General features: G+C 39.0%; 1 protein-coding gene across 1 annotated transcript in view; it reads left to right on the plus strand.

Moving 5' to 3' along the window:
- LOC135222796 (frizzled-4-like) overlaps positions 1 to 19462 on the plus strand; it is a 106475-nt gene that overhangs the window by 34691 nt on the left and 52322 nt on the right. Inside the window, exon 2 of the mRNA XM_064261086.1 lies at positions 11564 to 11730. Coding sequence (XP_064117156.1) covers positions 11564 to 11730 — 167 coding nt within the window. The remainder of the gene's footprint in view (positions 1 to 11563; positions 11731 to 19462) is intronic.

Consider the following 19462-nt stretch of genomic DNA (forward strand, 5'->3'; position numbering starts at 1 on the left):
GTCACAGAGACTGAAGCCAAACTGCATATACGAAGAGTAACTATGACTCAATGGTCAAGTTATTCATCTGCGGTGCCGAGCAAAGACCCGTTTATTCACTACTGACAAATCTTCACAGCGTCTTGATAACAGACTCGGTTCGTGGTGACAGCCCCCTCAACATTTTTATATTTATACGTCGTTCTTTGTTATTGCCTCAAATGGACTTTTTCGCTGTCTCACCCGCAATAATTACTGCCGTAGTCTCTTGAGAAACGAACGGCGAGGTCCTTTCTGAAGACATAAAGTGACGCTGTTTGTTTTGAGGGTCTGAATGTTAGTTATTCTTCATCGTATATTATCGTGTATTTCTTGGCGTTTTTAACTGCATTGCAAGGCACTGGTGTCATCTTGCTTCAATTATACTCACACCTTTTTCGGATTTTACTTGTTTAGCTTGTTGTGAAGTGAGGCCAATTTTGTTAACGTTTTTGTTATTGGTAATTTATATTTTATTGTATTGAAGTATATCACTTGTAAAAAGTTCAGCAGGATGTCTGTGCGTCTATTTGTAGTGCATTAACTAATCTCTCTCTCTCTCTCTCTCTCTCTCTCTCTCTCTCTCTCTCTCTCTCTCTCTCTCTTACATTTTTCTGTATCACATATTCCCACTAATTATGTGAATTTTTATGATTTACATTTGACTCTCTCTCTCTCTTTCTCCAGTTGCACAATTTTCTGTCAGATTTAGCTGGCCTTATGCCAGCATGGGCTCTTGCTCTTGTCTGTATGAGCAGCCCGTAACAAACTATCTTATAGAGACCACAGCATCTATCCAATCGGCACCTTATTATTTTCTCTCTCTCTTTCTCCCCCCTCTCCTTCTCTTTCGTGGGTTCACCTTTGTCCTATCACTTCTCTCACCCATAACATTCCACCTCTGGCCACCGCCTATTATTCCCCAATTCATCACCTTTTCTCCTGTGCCTTTGTTCTCAAGCTGCGTCCTTTGTTTACCCTTACACTCTTTTCTCACACCCGCAAATACCCTTTCTCTCTCTCTCTCTCTCTCTCTCTCTCTCTCTCTCTCTCTCTCTCTCTCTTTTGTCTCTTATTGCTTTTTCTCTCGGTCTTATCATCCTTCTCGCAATGTTTGGATAATAGCTGAGAACAGAAAGAAATAGAGGACAACTGGCGATTCCTTCAGAGGTATATTGTCCCCCAAATGCTCTGAAGGCCCTATATGATATCCAAGATGTTTTGGGAAAAGTTGGAGAGTTCAAGCTCTCAAACTCCTCCCTCCACTCACACTACCCCTACCTCACCTCCTCCTCCTCCTCCCCTCATTCCCTTTCCTCCCCCAGCGGGGTGTTCTCTCATGCAATGATATGATTAGGCTGTTCTGTAGCGCCCCAGTGCACTTGCAATGGGGTCGTTCTTGGAGCTCGGGCTAACATGTGAAAAGCGGCCTTGTCTACCTCGGGTTTATGACGGTGCTTTTACCTTGGAAATGTTCTGTTTTGGGCTGTGAAGAAGAACCGTGTCATCGGTGGAATGAATACTGTTTTTTTTTTATTTTTAACAATTTTTTGCGTTTTATTCCGTAATTAGAATAAGTGAATGTAAAGGAAATATCCATGGGAATCTTTAATCGCATTTTTTTGGTATTTTTCTTGCTTTTCTTTAGGCTGAGGGTATAATGACATCTAAGTTTATATCGTATTTTTATTTTTTTATAATTGTTTAATAAAGAACAAGTCCATATAGCGGACAATACTAGATAAAACCATTAATCATTAGTCTCCATGAGCTCAGGGGGCAACCATAAGCCTCCAGATCACTTCGCTTACCCGATTGACTTTCAGGCCTCCGAATAACACGTTGCCGGTGGAATTGGTGCTCCGTCAAGTTATGTTACCGACTTTCTAACGCCCTTTCCCCTATTCTGTATCTTGTATTATGAATCATGCATTCAGAGTTGCTTCTGAGACCCTTGATTAAAAAGGGAAGTAATGTTCTCTATCACGTAGGAAGGTGTGCGGAACTGAGAGCGCAAGCCGCATGTGTGAGGTATGAACCCTTGGTATTGGCCCGAGGCCCTCGTCTCTCTGTGCGAGTGACTCTACAGTGCGTTTGTTATTATTTTCGCCTCCCCTTCGTCCGCATCTGTCTTGTAACTTATTCTCGGGAGGGATGCGCTGCGAGTTAATTATGAACATTCTGTGAACAAATGTGCAGTGTCACACCCGATCTGTTGCCCCTCAACATGAGAAAGTACGCGCGCACACACACACACTCACAAACGTACACATACGCTTACAAATTTGCACTTAGATACATCCACCAACTTCTTAGATGGCGGGTGCTTCTCGTTTTCCATCTTTCTTTTTGTTTCCAATATTCGTTTTTCTTAAGGACGTTGACTTCAGGGGTATAAAGGTATGGAAAAGAGGAGTTTTATAGAGCAAAAGAGCCAGTTTCTCTTTCCATGTGCATTTTTACTTGTCATTCAAATTTTAGAATCGACCATGTATATCCTCTTATCTGCCACTTCTTTTAAGTGAACACTATATTCTTTGGAAGCTTGATTATCAAGTCAGTGGGTGGCCTCAGCAAGCTCTTTCTATAATATGAATAACGTTTACTTGTGAGTAATAATGCTATTGATATTATTATTTGAAGGAGTTACAGACAGACGTATATGATATAGTATATATATATATATATATATATATATATATTTTATATATATATATATATATATACACACACATACACATGCATGCATACACACACACACACACACACACACACACACATATATATATATATATATATTTATATATTATATATACATATATATATATATATATAGAGAGAGAGAGAGAGAGAGAGAGAGAGAGAGAGAAAGAGAGAGAGAGAGTTATATACCTTAAAGACTTGAGTTATCTGTCACGCTATGCAAAGATCAAGTTCCGCAGAAATCTAGATTGGAATAATTGAATTCCTCTTCCAAATCATCTGCAATCCACTTCTTTTGTCATAGCTGTCTGCTAGAAAAAAGTATTTAGAGGTCGAGTTGTCGTTTAAACGCCTTCACTCAGAGATAAAGCTGTCCGTTAAAATACCTCTTTTTGTAGAGGAAGTCCGTCCAAGAAGTGACGTGTCGAGGCAGAAGTCTCTCAAAATCTCTTGTTTTTCTACATTTCCTCTTCTTCGTGCGGTCGTTCCAGGCAGTTAAGTCTTGTGCTCAACTGCCCCTGGTATGTTTTCCCACCGCTAATTGCCGTTGGCTTATTACGCAGGACAATAATTTCATTCTTTCCCTTCCCCCCTCCGGCCCCACCCCTCCCCTGTCTAATCCCATCGCATCTATTCTCTCTCTCCCTCCGCTTGTGTCTCACTGCTCATTCACTAATCTCTCTCTCTCTCTCTCTCTCTCTCTCCTCTCTCTCTCTCTCTCTCTCTCATAACTTCAGGCTGTTCTGGAATCCTCTGTTTTGGAGTCATTATAACCAAGGACTTAAAATCCACAAAACAGTCCATAAAAGCTGAAAAGGAGGCACAGAAGTGATAAAGAGGCAGTTCAGATAGAGCAACAAGGAAACGGTGCTGCAGCTCTACACGTCAATAGTTAGACCTCATCTTGAATATGCAGCATAGTTTTGGTCACCAACACTAAGAAAGGACATAAATAGATTAGAAGGGGTACAAGCAATAGCCACAAATTTAATTCCATCCATCAGGCAAATAGGTTACCAGAAACGACTAGAGAGCCTGAACATGTCTGGCTTAGAAACACGACGACTGCGAGGACAATTAATAGAAACACTCAAAATACTGAAAGGCACAACATAAGTAGACTAGCCTATTTATGTTAAACGAAAAGCAGACGAAAAATAATTGTGGGAACTTCTTTGCACAAGATATGTGGCACATGGAGTAAACTGCCACCAGAAGTTGTGAATAGCAATAGTGAGGAAGAGTTTAAAAGAAAGCTAGACAAAATCATTAAGACACTTCGAATGAACAGTAAAATTTGATTCTAGAGATAAGTGAGCACACGATGTCTCCTCGGATGGACTAACAAGTCTACGAGACATCCTAATCCTTGTAACTCCTTTTTACTGTACCTCCATTCATATTCTCTTTCTTCCATCTGTCTTTCCTACCTCTTCTAATAATTGTTGCATAGGGCAACTTTGAGGTTTCCCTCCTGTTATGCCTATCAAATCTTCTTACTGTCAATTTCCGTTTCAGCGCTAAATGACCTCATAGGTCCCAGCGCTTGGCATTTGGCCTAAATCCTATATTCTATCTATTCATTAGATGGATATATCTGGCTTTTGCTTTGACTGTACGGGAATGAGAATCTCCTGTCAGTTCTCTTTTCATTTGGTCTCAGATATCTGACTTCCTTATTAAGACGGCATATGCTTGTTGTTTTTCCTGTATATATAGGATTATAATTCTCTCTCTCTCTCTCTCTCTCTCTCTCTCTCTCTCTCTCTCTCTCTCTCTCTCTCTCTCAATTACTTTGCTAATTTGTCATGTCACCTCGGAAGCATCATAAAGGACTTTGCATTTCTTGAAAACTGTGACAGGACTTCCGAACCTGTTTCATATTTCTATAACTCTTCTACCGCCTCAAGAATTGATTGCCTTGATGACTGTATGGAAGAAGCGAGCAAACACCGAATCCTTTGCGATGAAGTTTCTGTCGTCTCCTCATCGCCTGAGATTCGTGTCAGCATTTTGCAGGCAACTTGATCGTCCTTCATGATGACCAATGTCGTTGAGACGCCTATTTGACTCCTCATAATCAGTCAATCAATCATTGCGAATAGGCAGTGAGTGTTGTTATTCGCTCATGCCCTGTTGCGCTAAGCAGTGCTATGCCTCACAGCGGGCACATAGTAGGGGCATCGGATGCCACCATGCTGCTCATTTGGTATTCATGAGATGCTAATGTAAATGAGGCATCTCGAGGAGACATATCCATGCATGCGTGCTGAAGGTTTTCTGCATACGATCATCGTGGCAGGGGATTGAGTGAGTGGGGTTTTATGAATGAAAGATTCCACTCTAATGAATGGGTCATTTCGCGTCGGCAGATGGTCGTCAGGAATCAGACGGCGCGAGTGAAATTCACGTGATGAGAGGAATATGTTTTGGGTGTTTTTTTAATGCAGAGGCCAGTGGGACGAGCAACACTTATGCCGATAAAGATTAGCAGAGAGAGAGAGAGAGAGAGAGAGAGAGAGAGAGAGAGAATTTTTCCCACAGAAATGCAGGAGACACAGATTCCACGACGAAAAAGGAAAAACTCTCAGTGACAAGCACGACCAAGAGCAACTCTCAGAAAAGAAGAAAAAACTCGGGAAAAATATGAGAGAGAGAAAATGGAGACGACATAAATTGTCGTGATAAAATCCACATCGCAGCCTTCTTTAGCCGCCAGATATACAATTCTCTCGGACTTCATCAAACTATCTTATCTTGAGGAACATCCTTTACAATACTTATTCCCATAATGCCCGCTATTAAATGCAGTGCAGTCAGTATATATAAGAGAGAAAGATCGAAACTGAGATAAAAAGTCAATGATAGAGGAGGAGGAAATTCATGATTCTTACAGAGCTCAGCTGAACAAACTACCAAGTCATTCTCCGGGAGACATGAAGACAATGATTACCAGAGACTTTCATAAATATACCTCACACGGTGGGGGGAGGGGGTTGTTAGGGACCTAGCTTTGGTTGGAGGAGGGGAGAGGGGGAGAGGTATCCCCCTTTTGCCTAATAAGAAACCCGGCATTATCCGAATTCAGGTATCATCAACCACTAGTAAACATTAAGGAAGATCACACAGCCTTGGTGGTTGGACGAACGGATTAATCACAGCCATTAAGGCTAATCCACTTCCAGGCGATGATCGCCTCCCTCGATTCAATCGCAAGAAATATTGGAGGGTAATTAAGGGCTGCCACCACCCTGGGCCGTCGTCGTGATTTCTTACTTTGGTCGCTTCTTGCTAAACTCCCTCCTCGCCACCTCCCTCCCCTTTCCAGGTTAACCCCCTCCCCAAAAGTGAGTTACTTATAAACGATAGTCTTAAGTAGACCACAAAGTTTAAAGTTCTCAACTTTCACAGGGATGGCTCGAAGAGTACTTTCCTCATTGAATACAATGAAAATTGTATCCTAACGTGTAAATGATAGCTTCTTAATCGCTAAATACAGGCACCCCCCCCCCCCCCCCCCCGCCCGCCAACTCCCTCCCCCGGAACACCTCACCTGAGGAGGAGGAACCGAAGAGATGGGCCAAGTCAGAGACCCTCATGAATATTTATACTTCGATAGTTCAAATAAACCGAGTTCTGGCATCTCTTGGCTCGTCTTCTTCTTCTTCTTCTTCTTCTTCTTCTTTCTTCTTCTTCTTCTTCTTCTTTTTTCTTTATCCTTTTCGTTTTCGTTTATGTATTAAATAAAATTCCTTTGTCTCCTACTCTTCGTTGTCTTTCTTATTTGGTGGTTGTGTTTTAGGGAAGTATCAAAAGCATTACACACACACACACACACACACACACACACACACACACACACACACACACACATATATATATATATATATATATTATATATATATATCACATAATTATTATATGCTATACGAATATGCGTATTTATTTTATAAATTTAGATTTTTTATGCACATTCTCTCTCTCGTCTTCTCTCTCTCTCTCTCTCTCTCTCTCTCTATATATATATAATATTATTATATATAATATATATATATATATATATATATATATATATATTATATAGAGAGAGAGAGAGAGAGAAGAGAGAGAACCTTTTTCTTGATAAATTTTACACTATGCCAGTGTCCCGGAATTTATTTCCGTTGAAATAGAAATTTGTACCCAAAATTTAGTATTAAGACAATAAGCTATAAATAGAACAAATCTTCTATTAAATATTTAGATACTTAATGTAAAATTTCCTATCTTAATAATTAAAATCAAGACTTAGAAAAATTGTGACCAATATATATATATATACGTGTGTGTGTGTATGTATTAAACTCTTTGTTATATGTGAATATGTATATACAACTATATGTATATATTATACATATAAATGCGTACTACTTAAATACATACATATGTATACATAAATTTGTTTAACTCTAAACCATTGAGAGAGCTGGCCACTCCAGCAACACAACCCAGAGTCAGGGTGAAAGTAGAGATGGCAGATTTAACGGCGACTGGTGATTTATCTGTCTTGCGTCTGATTTTATTTTTGTTATTTTTTTGTTCTCTCATCTTCCAATCCCCTTTCTGCGGACATACTCAGAAGTGGGGAATGTGGGCTGATAAAAAGAAGTGAAAATGGAAAAAAAAAATCTCTCCTTCCAATCCCAATTTACATAAACACTTGCAAGTGGAAAGAGTGGGCTGAAAAAATGATTTTGGGAGGGAAGGTTCGTTGATGAATGCGTCATCAGGTCTTTTTTATGTGCATGATTGATGCGCGAAGGTTTGGAGGGAAACGGAAAGTCCTGAGTCTGTAGAATATAAAAAGTCTGGCGGAGTTGGGATTCTGATTAATGGACGGCACATCGACATCTGTTGTCCGGAATCCTTATTTGGTTTGAACTCCTTTTTAGGACTGTTTGTTTTTTTAATTGATGTTGCTAATTTGTCCATTACAACGGATTTATCTTTATAATGTATATATTTATATGTATATATGTATGTATGTATATTCCATATATATTGGTTCATGTATGTGTGTGTGATGGAAAGTGTGAATTGCTAATAATAATTGACTTTTATTTGCTCCCGAGCCACCGCCAGCCACAGTTTAAACGAGTGTAATTTCTTATCATTATAGATACAAAACACACAGGCACACAAATACATATCTGTATATGCGTAGAATCTATCTACTGGTCATTTTTACCAAATACATATGAAATTGTAATAGCCACAATGCCCTCTTCTCAAATTTGAGAAGTTAAGAGGGCATTGGCTATTACAATTTCGTACATATCTATATTTAGTAAAATGGATGTATGTATGTGTGTGTGTGTGTGTATGTGCCAGCATAATTCTGTTGAGCAATTTCAACCAAACTTGGCATACTTATGACTTACTATCTAGAAATCAGCACTGTGGGGTTAAGACATCACTAACTAAATAAACTATGAATTTATCATACCAAATAATACTGTGGGGGTAGGACATCAATGGCGGTAAAAGGGGTGGGGGTTGCGAAGCGGGTGAGAGAGAGAGAGAGTGAGAGGGAGAGGAGGTAAGAGAAAGAATAGAGGGAGAAGGAAAAGATTCAGAGTCAGGGAGGCTTGGAGAGAGAGAGAGAGAGAGAGAGAGAGAGGAGAGAGAGAGAGAAGGTTTATCTGTTTTCATTCAGAGTTATCCCGGGCAGTGCCGGGTTTATCTATACATGTGAATTTTTATCACATCACCGTGATTCATATACATGCATTAAGCTACAAATGTCCTTTAATATCCAATTTGCTCTACCTCAGAATTAATATATTTTCGTATATGTTAACCAATTAAGCATTTTTTAGTTGGTAATAATTTCGTCCTCTCTTGGATTCGAACCAGCGCACAGAGAAGTCAAGACTTCAGTGACGTTACCATAGGCCTAGTCAGTAACATCACTGAAGTCTTGATTTCTCCTCTGTGGTTCGAATCCACGAGCGGACGAAATTATTATCAATTCAAAAATTCCCTTTCTGTTAGCATATATGAAAATATATTAATTCCGAGGTAGAGCGAATTGGATATTAAAGGATATTTGTAGCTTGATGTATACACACACACACACACACACACACACACACACACATATATATATATATAATATATATATATATATATATATGTATATATATATATATATATATATATATATATATATATATATATATATAATGAATATGTTGACAGTAGCTTGCTTGTTTAAAGATCATGTTATGTCTAGACAACACTTGATAAGAAAGGAAATTCCGTAACTTGTAATTACAAATGACTTCCGGCCTAGTGGATTCTCTCTCTCTCTCTCTCTCTCTCTCTCTCTCTCTCTCTCTCTCTCTCTCATATGTGTTAGAATTACTGAGAGAATTATACTAAAACGTTTTTTTTAAAGTTCATAGGTATATTTCAGTTTATCTTGAAAGTGTATCGCTGCATGGGCTCTGTAAATCCGAGGGAAATGAGTGAAAGGAGGAGGAGTCGTTGTGTGTTTATTTCCCGTCTTCGTTCCCAATGATTTATGTCGCACCGGAAGCAGTAATTGCACCTCAGGGTATTATTGTGGATATTAGTTAGATTTATGTCCTCCAGTAGTTTCATGCGTCATTGTTATTGTCACTGTTACTGTCATTGGTGTAGCATTTCTGTTTTCCTTGCTGTTGGATCATTAGTAATAAGGACGAGGGGCAAGTTGGGAGTTGAGATCATTCCAGCATTATTTTATATATTTATTTCATTTTCATTCTTCTCATTGCCAGTGGATGCTGAAAACTTTTTCGAATTAGCCAATATCTTTATTAGTATTATATCATTTTATTTCTAGACCTTTGAAGCATTAATGTTAAACACTTTTACACAGATTTCGTATGTGGGGACGATGATCTGTTTTTTTTTAAAAGCAAGGTAATACATTTCGTATTCATAATGCGTGGAAATTATTGATCGACTGTTTGATTTATTTAAGTGCAGATACATTATTATGGGTACAAGAGCAAGTTTTTCAAAAAACATTGCATGTATGTGGGAAAATGAAAAAATATTCAAGTAATTTAAGGTCAATAGGAATTCAGATAACACTCATTGATCTTTATATACGAAGTATGTATATATATATATATTATATATATATATATATATATATATATATATATATATATATATACATTTATATATATATTATATGAAGTATGTATACATATTTAAAGGGTATACATTTATTTTATCTATTTATCTTCAGCTTTAAAAATTTCTAGATTCAATTCAATGTGCAGTGTTATGGGGAGAGCTTCCTTAAGCATTTGCAAGATTCATGCATTGTTATGATAATCCACCGCACTTCTTATATAGTGTTAGTGAATAAATTACCAGATCTCATTATGTTAATATGGCTAGGTTACTCTCCGTTGTAAAGATACAGAAACTGGTCTCATGCAGTTCTTTCCGCACCATTTCCAAATATCAGTCTGAGTGACTCCATCACACACAACGCGCACACACACACACACACACACACACACACACACACACACACACTACCATATTCCTAAATAACCTATGGAATACAACTATACAAGGGAATTAATCGAAAAGACCCGAGATCTTCACCCAAATGATTTGCGTACGTTTATTTTTATTTAGTAAAAGAAATAAAAAAACCCTAACAACAATGATGAAAAGAACTGAATTGTGAAGGAATTATTATTATTATTATTATTATTATTATTATTGCTGCATCAGCTGCATTCAACTTGTAAATAGTCTTCTCTATTTTTCTAATAATAGCTTTCTCTCTGCTATTACAACTGGCGAGTATTGCGCCGATATTACTCATCAGGAGCAGTCAATTCCAGGGATAATTGTCACAAATTTATTTATTTGTTCCAGTAAATGAACAAATAGGTCAAAATATAAGTTAATATATTGGCTGGCCAACGTTTCTCTCGGTATCATCCGAGTATGATCATGGCAGTGGATCAGGAGCAGACTGTTGTTGCTGTCAGGATCTACTCATTGAGTAGATCCTGACAGCAACAACAGTTTGCTCCGATCACTGCGTGATCATACTCGGCGGATGATACCGAGAGAAACGTTGGCCAATATATTAACTTATATTTTGACCTATTTGTTCATTTACTGGAACAAATAAATAAATTTGTGACATTATCCCTGGAATTGACTGCTCCTGATGAGTAATATCGGCGCAATACTCGCCAGTTGTAATAGCAGAGAGAAAGCTATTATTAGAAAAATAGAGAAAACTATTTACAAGTTGAATGCAGCTGATGCAGCAATATCTTTCAATAAGACTTGTTTGAAAGAGGGTCTCCTTCCAATTATATTTTATTATTATTATTATTATTATTATTATTATTAATTATTATTATTATTATTATTATTATTGCAATTAAAAACCACAGTAGTGTTAAAATATTTATGTACAGGATTAGAAATAAGGAGAGCCTTTGGGATACTAGTCCTTATCCCTCTTCAGTCCTACGGAGTAGTATCCGAAAGTCTCTCCTTGTCATTGTTAACCGTGTACGTAAATAGATTTTTTAACACTTCTGTGGATTATAATTGTCAATATTATAGCCTCTTTACAGTGGTTCCTTAGTTCATTATTATTATTATAATATTCTTCAGAAAATGTGCCCTAATCGCACGGAACAAGCCCACAGGGCCACTGACTTGAAATTCAAGCTTCCAAAGCATATGTTGTTCATTTGAATTTATCCTAATTATTATCGTTGTCGTTATTGCATTCCTTTAACTTGTGCGTCATTTGTGTCTCCTGCAGGTGGGTGATGCTGTGTGTGTCGTGGCTGATGAGGGCGTGGCGCGGGTGGACCCACGAGCAGATCCTCCGTCATTCTTCGTGGTTCCATGTGGCAGCCTGGGGCATACCCGCCGCCCAGGCCATCGCCTGCCTCGTCCTCAGGAAGGTCGACTCCGACGAACTCACCGGTAAGGACGGACGTGTTTTGGCTCTCTCTCTCTCTCTCTCTCTCTCTCTCTCTCAATTCCCATTCCACTGGATGGAACCATGTATTCAGCAATTAAATAGTGATTGTGGTTGTGTTCTTTTGTTCTCAGCCACCCCTTGTTAGGAAGTTTTTAGTGCAATATATATGTATAATATATGTATATATATATGTATATATATGTATACACATATTGTATTTGTGCATTTATTTACGCGCATATATGCATACCTTAATTAAGTATATCCTATTTTGAGATATGACGCTCTCAAATAGTATCTTATCTAATCAGATATTCTATGCATAATACATGCAGACACACGGACACTTATTCCTCCTTGCATACAAACGCGCATGCACTCACACGTAATTACACACCCACACATGTTTGTATATATATGTACATGTAAATGTATTGTTTTTATTTAGTTGCCTATTTATTTCTTCGTTTACTTTCCACTCTCTCCACATCGACGATCTGTCTCCAGTAGGGAAAAGCTTTCCAATTACTAGTCGCTTGTGATAAGGTTAACTGACCACTGTGGCTGCTACCTCTCACAGTCGACTAGCTACCAAGAATATCATCTGTTGCTCTGATCAACTGAGGCACAGCGCATTTTTCAGGGAATGGCCCTGAATCTCTTTTTCCCGCCCCGAGACCGATCACGGGATTCTCACTCATTACTTGATGATTTGTTTCTTTGTAGCAACAGACAGTCGAATGAGTTGGGGACAGTAAGTGAAGATCTAAATACTGTTAAGGCTTTTCTGACATCTGCGTAACGCGTGGATGTCACACGGTGCCTGAACTTGCTCGCCAAGTAAATTAAAGAACGGAAGTAATTTATGCGCATTGGGTGAGCGTTTCATCATCGTCTCATGTTATCTTCAGCCGGAAAATCCAGTTTATAAATCTAAGCTCCGTGAAGTCTGCCTCTCTCTAGCTCACTCGCTTATTATCCTCTTGTGTAAATCCCAAAAGGTTTTGCTTCTCTCTTTATTTGCTCTTTTCTGTTACCCCTTCTCGTATCTCACCTCACTTTCTCTCCCCTTCTTCTCTCGTCAACTCTTAGCAGGGTCTTCCTTTTGCATTTAATGTTTGCTACTTAATTTCCCCGGCTCACCTCTATTCATCGACCGCCCCCACCCCCACTTTTCCACCCACCATATTTTCTCTCTTTCTCTCTCAGCACCGTGTCTGGCTTCTTGTATAACTGCGATCTTGCAAATATTTACCGTTGCCCCGAAGCAACTCGGAAATGTATATGATAATCAAGCTCTAGGGTCAGTGCCAGGATCCCGCAGGTGTCGGACGAAAGGAGGGAAAAGAACACTGCATTTTGTGGTCATATTTGTGGGTGGGGTGATGGGAGAGTTTGTCTTCTCCACGAGTAGGTTCTTCTCTAGGATGGAGTAACAGAAAACGGCTTCTTTGCTTCTTCCTCCTCCTCTCGTTCAAGTTTACTTTTACACGGAGGTGTTGTTTATCCCAACAGCCTGCCGATAAGGAGAACGCTTCGTGATTATACCTCGGGTTTTGGATACGAGCCAAGTTCCTTTCGTTTGTAGAGTTTTGCTTCTCGTTTACACACACACACACTCTCTCTCTCTCTCTCTCTCTCTCTCTCTCTCTCTCTCTCTCTCTCTCTCTCTAATATAAACAAATATCGAATAGATTTCGTTGATTCATGGTTGGTCATCATCATGAGAGCCTACAATTACCTGCGGGGCAACAATCCCTCCCCTTATGAGGGACCCGCCCGGTAATTTAGCACTGATTAATCAAAGGTGCAGCAAGTGGCTGTAATCATTTCTGTAATTATTTTTATAACGATGTGATGTAGAGCCGATTGGTAATTATACTACACTTATTTTAGCACCAATTTTTTCATTTAATATCATCTCATTGTGCACCTTTGTGAAATATAGATTCCTGTTGATTCGGCTCTTATTGGAAGGTCGACTTTCCGGGATTTGCCGTCTGAGTTTGAGATGTTACAGTTGTTGATAGGTGATGCGCTGTAGAAGTTAGGGTTGATGTTATGAGCAGAAGTGTTTTGTGGAGTTTGAGGAGGACGTGTGAAGCTGGGGCGTTGAGTTGAGTTGGAGTGATGTATTGATTTCATTTTTGGGTCATGAAGCATTGAAATTGAGGACGATGTATGAAATTTAAGAATGATTTTGCGTGAAATTTAAGGATGATACCGTCCGCAATGTGAACATTGACATGTATGAGATTTTTGTAGACTTGAGGGAGGATTTCTGAAGTTCGGGGGCCTGGGTGATGGTGCATGAAGATTGCGGGGCAGTTGTATGGAGATTGAGGACGATGCTTTAAAGTGTTGGAACTTCATAAAGCAGTTTGAGACTGTTTTATGAAGTTCCAAGAGGTGATGTATGGAGTTTGAGAGAAATATTGTATGAAGTTATAATATTTGGCCGTTTTTAAATATCTTTTCTAATAGTTGCGTTTCTCTTACCAGTCTTTCGTAAATATATAAAGTCCATTCGTTATTTTCTTTCTTAAAGCTGAAATTTCTCTCATTCTTTAGGATCTTGTATTGGTTTGACATTTTAATGCCATTTATTGCTTTTAAAATTCTAGTATCTATTTCTTTTGAACATTGTCTCATATTTTATTGCTTATGAATAATTTATATTTTATTGCTTCTCAAAAGATGGTGCGTTGAAATTATTACTATTATTTTCTCGTAATGGCGTGCTTACTTTGCCGAATTCGTATCCTAGAATTTGGTATAATCAGGGTCCTGGGTATAATGTCGCTAAAGGAATTATCTGTGCTGAGTATCGGTGAGACAGAATCTGCTTTTGTTGAAGGCATGCTGTGCAATATATACAAAGTGTAGCAGCGTTAAAACAGTAAAAAATGCGCTTAAGCAATCGAGTTTTCTGTACAGCGAATAATGCTGTATGAAACACTCAGCCGCGATCCATGAAACTTTCAGCCACAGCCTGGTGTGGCCTGTGTTGTTGGCACGTATAGTGGTGCCAGACGCACGATCATGGCTGACTTTAACCTTGAATAAAATAAAAAATACTGAGGCTAGAGGACTGCAATTTGATATATTTGTTGATTGAAGGGTGGATGATGAACATGCCAATTTGCAGCCCTCTAGTCTCAGTGGTTTCGAAGATCCGAGGGCGGACAGAAAAAGTGCGGACGGACAGACAAATGGCCACCTCAGCAGTTTTCTTTTGCAGAAAACTAATAAGAGTTCACTCAAGATTACAAAGTGGATTGATGCCTTTTTACACACTTACCAAGTGCAAACAAGGCTTAATTTAGTTTTGAATGATCGGGATAATGTTTGAGACATCATTGATTGGTGAGTGAATTAGTGATTGAAATCTTATTTTATTCATTATGATTTAGCAAACTGTATTCAAAGAATCATTTGTGTCATCATCTTAGTCGTCACTCATAGTTATATTTAGCGAAATATATTCCTTGCATTATTAGTTATTCATTTATTTAGTTTGTCGGGTTTCTTCTATTCTTCATCCAAGTTTTTGTGTCCGATTTTAGCATCTGTGGTGTTCTCTCGGGGAGCAGCTCCTTCCCTCAGGTCGCTCAGAGCAGAGTATCGGGTCGTGTTCGGGGGAACCGCAAAAGTGGTCCGATTTCGCCAACTTTACTCTCAGCTGTTCCAGAACCAGATGCATTCGCTACTGTACTGCAGCGATTCCCAACCAGGATTCCGTGGAACCCTGGGGTTCCTCATTCCATCATCAGGGGTTCCGTAAGAAGTCTTGAAATAAATGTGTATTGCAAATGATGCTGATCAGAATTTACACAGCTCGAATAACAAGGTTGGGAATCACTGGGCTGTAGTATTAGGACAGATTACGAGTATCCTGCGTATTGCCTCGTCGAAACTCTCCCCTTCCTTGATGACACGATTCTCCTTAGTATGAGATGCATGTGAAGAATACTGATGATCGTTCATGCTTGTACATATTTTTTCTCTGCACCTCAAATGCGACTCACAGCAGTCGACGAACAATCATGTACATTATTCACTGGTGAGGTCAGTGAAGGCATAATAGTTGCTCTAAGGAACCCCTCCCCCCACCCCATAAAGTCCCTTTAGTCATCTACCTCAAACACGAAGGCTGATAAATCCAATTTTGGACTGACCACTTTGGTACCATTGCGAACCGAGTCGGGCACAAAACGCGAGAACGTTTATGCTCTGATCGAAAATATCAAGATGAAAAATGGTTCATTTAGGGTAACGTTTTCATTCGAATCTCAATACAATGTTGACGAACGTCTATGAAGAGTAATTTTTCACTTTGTGAAATGTAGAACAGTTCGCACGTTTTCATTCGAACCACAATAGAACTTTGATTTAGAACTGTGATTTCCAACCTTTATACCTTCAAGGAACCCCTGAAACAATTTTTCATATCCTAGGGAACCTATATATATATATATATATATATATATATATATATATATATATATATATATTATATATATATATATATATATAATTACTTAGTATAAATCGTATAATATCTACCACTGCTACTCGAGCTGTGTAAATTCAGATGAGCTTCATTTGCAATACATATTTATTTTAAGACTTCTTGCGGAACCCCTGATGATGGAATGAGGAACCCCACGGTTCTGCGGAACCCTGGTTGGGAATCGCTGAATTTTAGAATGACGTTTGTCGATCTTTTAACCTAATAAGAATTGCCTCGCCCTGATAGCAAAGGGACAGGCGTTGCTGGTTTATATACTTATAGGGTTTGTGTTCGTTGGCTAGAAATAGGTCCTCTCTCTCTCTCTCTCTCTCTCTCTCTCTCTCTCTCTCTCTCTCTCTCTCTCTCTCCTCACACATGCAAAACAAAACAAATATGTGACGAATTCCAGTTATCATTGCCTAAATAAAATTATATTTCCATGGATTTAGTAGTAAAAAAACTCTCTTTCTCTCCTCACACATGCTAAACGAATATGTGACGAATTCCAGTTATCAATACCTAAATACAATTAGATTTCTATTGATTTAGTAGTCAAAACTCTCTCTCTCTCTCTCTCTCTCTCTCTCTCTCTCTCTCTCTCTCTCTCTCTCTCTCTCTCTCTCTCCTCACACATGCAAAACGAATATATGACGAATTCCAGTTATCATTGCCTAAATAAAATTATATTTCTATTGATTTACTGGTAAAAACTCTCTCTCTCTCTCTCTCTCTCTCTCTCTCATACACACAGCTGCCATGAGGAAACGTACCTATAGCTGGTTTAGGAAGCAAAGTTTTTTTTTTTCTAATTTGGCAACAGTTTGCCTGTTGCAGCGCTCGCTGACTACGTACCTAGAAAAGATCATAAAAGTCAAGTTGGATTCCCGTGAAGTGAGACTGATAGTCTCCCATTTGTATGCAAACAGAATAAGTGGATTGTCTTCGTGATAGACACCTGTCCAGATAAGTATTGATTTTTGAGTTTATATTCAAATATTTTTTTTCTCTACGGGGGTTTCCGGAAAATTTTGAGATGGGTTTACAAAATTTACTCTTTAAATGTACATTTCAATATAATGTTATTTCTTTTTGGGTTTTAAGACGTGTTCGTTCGTAGTCAGATGTCGTATCACATCCTCCCCTGGACTATGAAGTTTCTCTTCGAATTCGTTTACCGAACGTGAGGCTGAAATCTTTTACAAGGAAATTTAAAACTTTTCATCGAATATAAAGTAAAGAATAACTCGTCTTCCAAGTATTTTATTTTCGGAGTATCCGTTTTGATGTACTATATATTTATGTTCATTATATTTCTATTTCTATTTCTCTGTTTTCTCTCATAGGATTTTGAGTCTATGAAAGCTTCTTTTGCGAGTAATGGCCCTTTAAGATTATTCTTTGTGAATGCTTATTCTTGACGAGCTTGATCCCTACCCTCCCGATCTCCAACCATGCCTCCACCCTGGGCGGACAAACAGGTTTGCAGGAGGGTGGGTGTGACATGTCTCTCCTACCCTTCCGATCCCTTACCTACTTCGCCCCCACCTGGGGCGAACAAACAAGAAATCCATGTTAAGGCTTGCCGTCGCCCATCCCGAGGAAACCTCTCTCGCCTAAGATGCCTAAAGTCACTGGGAAGGGACTTGCTGTCTCCTTGTCTTAATAACTTTCATTTCATATTGTTAAGTCGGTGTTGAGAAACTTCTATAAAACAATACTGAGCACATAGTTTGAATGGTTTTATACCTCTAGGTGAATACTGAGAAACTTTCATTTCTTTTGATAAGTTCACTTTATATTATACTTTAAGAAACAACGGGCCGGGCATATTGATTATGATCGTGTGGCAATTGCAGGTTCAGATATGCCCCAGATTTCCTATGCTATCTGCCTAACTAACTTGTACTCTAATCTTAATCATTGATTATAAGATTTAATCGTTTTTTAGCTGCTCTAAGTTAACCACGTTTATTTTTAGAAAAAAAAAAAAACATTGAATCAGGTTTCTAAAACCTTATCAGCGCCTCAGTGGCGTGATCGGTATGGGCTTGACCTGCCATCTAGGTGGCCGAGAGTTCGATTCTTGGGCATTCTGTTGAGGTGCTAGAGATGTGTATTTCTGGTGATAGAAGTCCACTCTCGACGTGGTTCGAAGTCACGTAAAGCCGTTGGTCCTGTTGCTGGATAACCACTGATTCCATGCAACGTAAAAACACCATTCAAACAAACTAAAACCTTATCAGTTGATGAAAGGTTATTATTTTCGAAACCCATCATAAGTTTTGTAGTTACGGGGGTTGGAATCTTTCCCTGAAAGAAGCACAGTTTCATTCCTTTCGAAAGTATCTAATCTTTACGCAGTCACACATCTGCATAACTTAGCAGCGCATAAAATGTTAAGCCGTCTGTAGTAAGGTTCAGATGAAGTTCAGAGTTATTCCCAAGACGCAGTTAAGCCGACGCAACAAGTCAACAAATGGCTCGCCTATCTTGCCGATAGAGGGCAGTTGATAATGATTCATGTACCACCATATGGGAGAAGGGGCCTGTGGTCTGAGAATTTCACGGGACACCGCATACTCACGGCGATCTCATATTATTTTGTGGTTGTTCCTTCCGTAGGATTGCTGCTGTTATTGTTGGTCTACGTAAGGCGATGCAATTTGATCCGGTTGGAGCTACTTATTTTCTTATTAGTAGTCTATTGTCATCCCAGCTAATGAGACGGAAACCTTATTTGCCGAGACCTCTCTCTCTCTCTCTCTCTCTCTCTCTCTCTCTCTCTCTCTCAAAGAGCATGAACAATTCAAATGCATGATCCACATAGGATAACAGCTTCTCTCTCTCTCTCTCTCTCAGAAGAGCAGGAGCATGTGGTAGAATAAGACCTGATCCACGTACGATAACAGCTTCTCTCTCTCTCTCTCTCTCTCTCTCTCTCTCTCTCTCTCTCTCTCTCTCTCTCAAAAGAGCATGAACAATTTTAAGGCATGATCCACATAGGATAACAGCTTCTCTCTCTCTCTCTCTCTCTCTCTCTCTCTCTCTCTCAGAAGAGCATGAGCATGTGGTAGAATAAGACCTGATCCACATAGGATAACAGCCTCTCTCTCTCTCTCTCTCTCTCTCTCTCTCTCTCTCTCTCAAAAGAGCATGAACAATTTTAAGGCATGATCCACATAGGAATAACATTTTCCTTCTCTCTCTCTCTCTCTCTACTC

This window comes from Macrobrachium nipponense, chromosome 8 (genome assembly GCF_015104395.2).
Source record: "Macrobrachium nipponense isolate FS-2020 chromosome 8, ASM1510439v2, whole genome shotgun sequence".
In the NCBI taxonomy this organism is placed as follows: domain Eukaryota; kingdom Metazoa; phylum Arthropoda; class Malacostraca; order Decapoda; family Palaemonidae; genus Macrobrachium; species Macrobrachium nipponense.